Source organism: Apodemus sylvaticus, chromosome 17 (assembly GCF_947179515.1).
Source record: "Apodemus sylvaticus chromosome 17, mApoSyl1.1, whole genome shotgun sequence".
NCBI lineage: Eukaryota > Metazoa > Chordata > Mammalia > Rodentia > Muridae > Apodemus > Apodemus sylvaticus.
The window spans coordinates 12,669,182-12,675,181 of record NC_067488.1 but is presented as its reverse complement, the minus strand read 5'-3'; the positions used below and the strand labels follow the sequence as shown (position 1 = coordinate 12,675,181).

Here is a 6,000-nt window from a genome sequence, read left to right as displayed (position 1 = left end):
CTCCTGCAACAGCTGTCCTTGCCGATTGCCACTAGGGGCGCTCGATTCTGTTTTGCAAGAACGCTCTGATCTTTTGAGTAGAAATTTCAAAATCAGCCCTTCCCCCATCTTCTACCGGGGGTGGAGGTGGGGGGGGTAGGTGGGAAAGGCAGAATTATTTTTAAAAGGGTGTTTACTAGAAAGTGAATGGTGGGAAAAGTACAAAGTCATATACATAAATTATATTATGGAAAACAAATCCTTAATATAAATCAGATCTAGCTATACATCTGCTTCCTGAAAAGATATTCTAAATGCCTTTTCTAAGCCTGGACTAATGTGGGTGCTGAACCAATCCTCGGGGCGCCTAGACGGAGTACCTGACAGAAATGAGAAGTGTCTTGGCCTTCACCCCTCATCTCCTTTCTAGGAAGCTTTGTTGCTGGGTCAGAGGACTCTCCACGACCCTTCTTATACCTCCAGACTCAGGTGCTTCCCCCTGGGGCCCAGAATTCAACATCTGGATTAAGGCCTTCCAGTGCCTACCTCACAGACGACTTCCTGCCCCTTTCCGTGCATCTTTGAGGCCCAGGGATTGTCTAGTCATCCGAGGCAGTTCGTTAGGGACATGGCCCAGGCTCGGCCTTCTCGCCCCTGGAAGCACGGCTTTACACGCATCCATCCCAGGCATCTAATTTTCAGTCATTATAATCCATTTTCCCAATCAGTGTACAGCTGTTTGTCCCACCCTCTGTTGCTACTTTAATACAGTCACCATTCCTGTTTTGGCTAGTTTCTTACCCTGTTCTTACAAATGGACAAAAGGCCACAGACATCAGACACCTTGATATGAGAAACTGCCTTACATCTGATTCCCCATTAGATAGGCAAAAAAAACAAAAAACAAACAAACAAACAAAACAAACAAACAAACAAAAAACATCGTTCAAAAGTCCCCAGGCCCAAGCCTTTACCCCTTCACCTGGACTTCACTTAATTTCTCTCCCTCACTTAGAAGCATCTCTAACTGAAAACTCATTTGCAGATCCCAGATAATTGGCACATCCCAAATCCAATGAATGTTCAGCCACACTGCCTCAGGTTACCCACTCCCCCCTGCCCCAAGTACTCTCTGGGCCCCCTCCTCAGGGAGTGATCTTGCGTAATCCTAGCCATCACAGTTTACAGCATCTAAATACCTTAACCATAGCTTAACAATAACACACATACAAAAGAGGAGGGTGGATCACTCACACAAGCTCTTACAGGAAAACAGGCAGCTCTCTCCCTCGTAAGAAAAATATGGGTCTCCACCCCACCACAAAAAAAAAATCCCAGGATGCCCCAGAATGCAGTTTCTTTTCTTCATGACGTGTTGTAAAGCGCGTCAGCTGCTCCTTGTTGCTGTGCAGATCACCCAACATCGGGTCACCGAGAGACCGGCAGCGCTTGCTCGCACAGCTGATAGGATTAGGAGCCGGTGCTTTGTCAGCCCTGATTGCATCCAGAACAGCCCCAGTCCCAGCACACGCAGGTGAGATGTGAGGGAAGGGCACCTGAGGACTATGATTGTGTGCTGCGAATGCTTCTCTTGGGCAGTAAATCTGTATTGTCTTTTCTATGAAGTTTCCAGTCTGGGGAAGGTGGGGTTTCTGTCAATAAAACTTGTCCTTTATCATTCATTCCTCTGACTTCAGCAGTCGGCCACTTACATCTCCTAAAATGCTTTTGTGGAACTTGTATAAGATTAGATTATGTGAAAAGGCTCTGACAGTGTAAAGTTCTCTGCATATTAAAAGTATAGATAATTTTATTACAAATTTCACATAAAGAATGCCTAGATTTGAGAAGGAAGTACACAGACTTTGCTTTTCTTCCAATCCATAATACCGAATCTCCTATATTTCTTGCCAGGCTTAGGGAGGTATATTATTTAAAATCTCTAATGGCTCAAGACTTCCAAAGCAATTTATGTTTTCTAAAATTCCAGGAAACACTCTTGATTTTTTTTCTTCAAGAAAATGCCGCAAAATTACAAACCAAGACAATAAAGTACTTATGTATAAAATGAAAGTGCTGCATAATCACAGGCAGATGAAAGATGAATATCTTAAACTATATTAGATTATGTCTTTGGATGCTATAATACAAATGTTACATTTCTCCTAACGACATGAGAAACAGTTGAATGAATTAAAGGCAACATAGATAACGATTATTTGTAAAAACTCGACTTTTAGAACAGCAAAAAAACTGGCTTGGCTTCCAAAAGTACAGAGCTCAGAGGCATCTAAACAGTAAACCATCAGCCTTTCCCTCGGTAAGGTTGCTATGGTGACAGCGAGGCTGCTGCACAGCCTCTCAGTGCCTGCCCTTCTGCAGTAAAAAGCCCTCACTGAACACATGTTGGATTTTTTTAGGCACTCATCCCATCCTTAAATACAAGGACAGCTTTATCTGAGTCATTTGCTAAACACAAGTTGTATCTATGTTTTCATCCTGTACCAGTGGGCCCTCTATAGAGTTGTGGAATTCATTCATGTGGCAGGTATGCATTGATGCTACTGTATGGAAGGAATTGTGCCAGGCAATGTCTACAATCCACAATGGAGGCAGGTGATGGGGGATCGCTACAACTCTCCTAGGGCAAGCACAGGTGTCCTGCAGGGATCTGGGAGGTTTCCTGGAAGAAGATGTCTAAAATTAAACTTACTCTCTTTCAGAGTGGAGGAGGAGGAAGATGGGTGGGTAGAGTGTGAGGTATGTAAACCGTATCAGCACTGTGCAGAAGTCTAGAGGGAGAAGAACATGAGGTCTCCGGAGAACTAAAGACTACAGTTTGAACAACAACCATGTGTGTATGGAGGGGGGGGGGGAGCAGCAGCAGGAGGTGGGGAGGGCAGGGAACAACTGTAGAGAAGCAGGAGCAAATGCAGCAGTCAGATCTTGAAAAGGCTAGGTGCCATCTTGGGAGGTTTCAAGGCTCCCTGCAGGCAAATGGAGTTGAGTAGAGATGGTCTGACTCAGCTTTGCTTAACAGAGGGCTGAAGATCGCTTCAGTGGTCAGACACTTTCTTGGAAGAATCCTTCCTTAACAAGCACAAGACCCCCTCCCCCCTTTCAATCTCCTGCACTACCACAAACAAACAAAATGACACTAAAGCTATCAGGAAAAAAAAAAATCAAACCAAGCAAAATCAAGTGAGGCTGTGAGCTATTTTTCTATCAAAGCTTTTTTGAAAACAACCCCCCCCCCCAAAAAAAAAAAAAAAAACCTTAATTGGTTAGAAAAGAAGATGGTAAGCCCGGAAATAACAACAGAACAACTTCATTGGCTTGCTTTGGAAATAACTCAGAGCAATCAGATTCCAAATGAGAGCCAGGGCAGATGCTGGACAGGATGGGTCATATTTAAGTCCTGTTACCAGGTAGAACGGAATAAGGCTTGAGTCACTGTGAATGGTGCTGTTCGAAAGCAAAAGACTAGTTTAGAGGACAAGAAAGACACTGCCTCTAATCTCAGCAGCTCTGTAGACAGTTCCTGCCATTAAGGTTGCTGACCACCAGTTTTCAGTTCTCAGGGAATGCAGAGGTTCATAGTTCATTCCTATCTACGGGCACATAGTTTTAGAAATAATAACTTTTATCAATCCTCTTAGGCCTACCTTGGTGAGGTCCGTGGTTTAAAGAGTTGTGGGTTTAGAAAGGATGAACTAGTCACCCCTTTGGCTCCAGAGACTCCCAAGATAATGTCTCTACTAAGAAGATTGAAAGGGGATAAGGATTTGCGGAATATAATCTCTTGAGGTTTTAGGGAACCAACAAATGGATTCCACTAATCTTTCAACTTTAGGATCTCTGTGAACTCAGTGCATTCCTGGTTTTCGGAGTTGGTATTCAAAGGAATGCAAGCAGGACGGTAACATTTGAGCTACATTACCTATAATCACAATCCTCGCCCGGGGGTCAGAATGAGACTGCCCACTGCTCATGGCGCTACCTAGAATAGTCTCTACTGGAGTGAAGTCATAAATGTTGAAAGCTTTTCACCAAATGGGACTTGGGCATAGCACAGCAAGACTGTCAACCATTCTGTTCTCAGTCACATTTTGAGATTATTAAACGTGAGCTTTTTAAAGCGTCACAAATGCTTTTCTCTGCCTGTCCTGTAAAAGACATCTGCAGATATTAGAGCAGCTGGACCTGACCTAACTGCCCATTGGAAGGTTCTGATTTGTCTATAGGATACACTTGTTTTGTTGTCTTCATTTATTCTTCCCAACTGCCCTTCCGGTGGGCATTTTTATCCCTCCTGTTAACAAGGGCCAAAGAACCGGTGTGCTGTTCCCCTACAGGATATTCCAGGGCCTCCTTTACAGCAGTTAGGAGAGCTGGGAATGAATCTGCGTGGTGCTGTGTCTTGGGCTCCTCCTGCCTGCTAGTGTTAGCTGTGTTTCCCTGCCACCCTAGGTCCTTCTGACACAAACCCCTCCAAGGAGAACAGAAGCCTTGAACATCCTGCAGCCTAGATGCTGTATCAATCCCATAGCATAGGCTTGGCTGGGTTTCAGGAGGACCAGGAGACCACCATGACCACCCTCGGGCGAAGTCATTGTAGAGAATCATATGTTTACTTAAAAACCTAGAGGTCACAGGGGGACAGCGAGTGGGGAGGGTGACTTTCCCTCTTTCTCCATCTTGGCCGTCTGATGTCGCAGTTTTTCTCAGCCTCTCCATTCGATTTTCACCCACTGCCAATCCTGGACCAGGGGACACATTTGGGCTGGAAGTACTGCAAATAAGCCTCCGCCTGCAGGCAGTGGGTCGGGCTAGGCTTGGAAGGGAGGGGCGCTGAGAGCGGGACGTGGCGGGTGACCTGTGGGTGCTGCGCTCTGAGGTGCCAGGCAGCTGTTCCGGGCCGCAGGTGAAGGCGGCGACCGGGAGGCGCCTCCGGAGCGGCCACGGGCGGTGGCACCACGTGCCCGGCGGGGCGGGGCGGCGGGCGCGCCCTCGGAGCCGAGCGCGACTGCTGGCGGGGACGCGGCGAGCCCGCTGCTGCCGCCTCCGCTGCTGCTGCTGCTGCTGCTGCTGCCACTGCTGCCGCAACCAGCCTCAGACTCAGTGCTGTCTCCTCCCTCGCTCGGTGCTCACAGGTGCCTCCTCCTGGACGGCGGCGGCGGCGGAGGCGCGGGGAGCCAGCAGGCAGTGGCGAGATGGGGCCCCTCCGTGAGAGCAAGGTAAGGGGACCCGGCGTGCGGGCTCGGTGACAGGGTCGGAGGGTGCTTTAGTAAAAGACAGGGAGGGCACAGCTTGTCTAGGAGTGGGCCAGGTGAAAGGTGGACCCTGGAGTTCAGAGTCCAAGCAATGAGTGGTGCTGCGTAGAGCAGAGAAGCAGAGGGTCATCCGATGGCGCTGGGATGTGGCAGATGGGGAGGTGGCACTCCAGGAAGAGATTTGGGGGATTAATATGAGGATTTAAAAGATTGACTTTAGAGGGTTAATCCTAGCTCCTGAAGCTGTGGCTTGAGATGAAGCCTTTAGTTGGTGTCATGTGTTTGCTTGAGTGTGTAATATGCGAAAGGCATTTGGTGTTGTGACTGAGAAGTAAAGACTGCAGCGTGACAGTGACACAGCTCACGAGTCTGCAGTGTGCCAAGCAGAGTGACTGGCGTGGGATACCTGCTCGGTGACTGATGGGCTAGACAGATCCAGAGGCTGGGTGTGGCTTACAGCCGGAGGATGGCACCGATGCCTGAGCCAAATTCCAGGCTGCGAGGGGTTTTCCCTGTGGAGGCCTCTGAGAGGTGTTCATTTGGCCTTGACCCTTCCTGGTAAGCTTAGGAAATAAGTAGGAGGTCACGTTGGGAAACGACATTTGCTGCTTTAGCCAAAGCCCTCTTTCAGTTACAGAGGTTGGAAGGAGCTGTGGAATTTTTTGCTAAACAAATAAATAAATAAACACTTCCTGGCTTAACACTGCCAAGTAGTGGTGACCCCCAAAATGCTCTGAAATTCCCTCTT

The 6,000-nt window shown here is 47.7% G+C and overlaps 1 protein-coding gene across 1 annotated transcript in view; it reads left to right on the top strand.

Moving 5' to 3' along the window:
* The first annotated feature begins 5,019 nt into the window (after positions 1-5,019).
* The window catches only part of Sybu (syntabulin), a 67,632-nt gene continuing 66,651 nt past the window's right edge, over positions 5,020-6,000 (top strand). Inside the window, exon 1 of the mRNA XM_052161467.1 lies at positions 5,020-5,216. Coding sequence (XP_052017427.1) covers positions 5,193-5,216 — 24 coding nt within the window. The 5' untranslated portion in view covers positions 5,020-5,192. The remainder of the gene's footprint in view (positions 5,217-6,000) is intronic.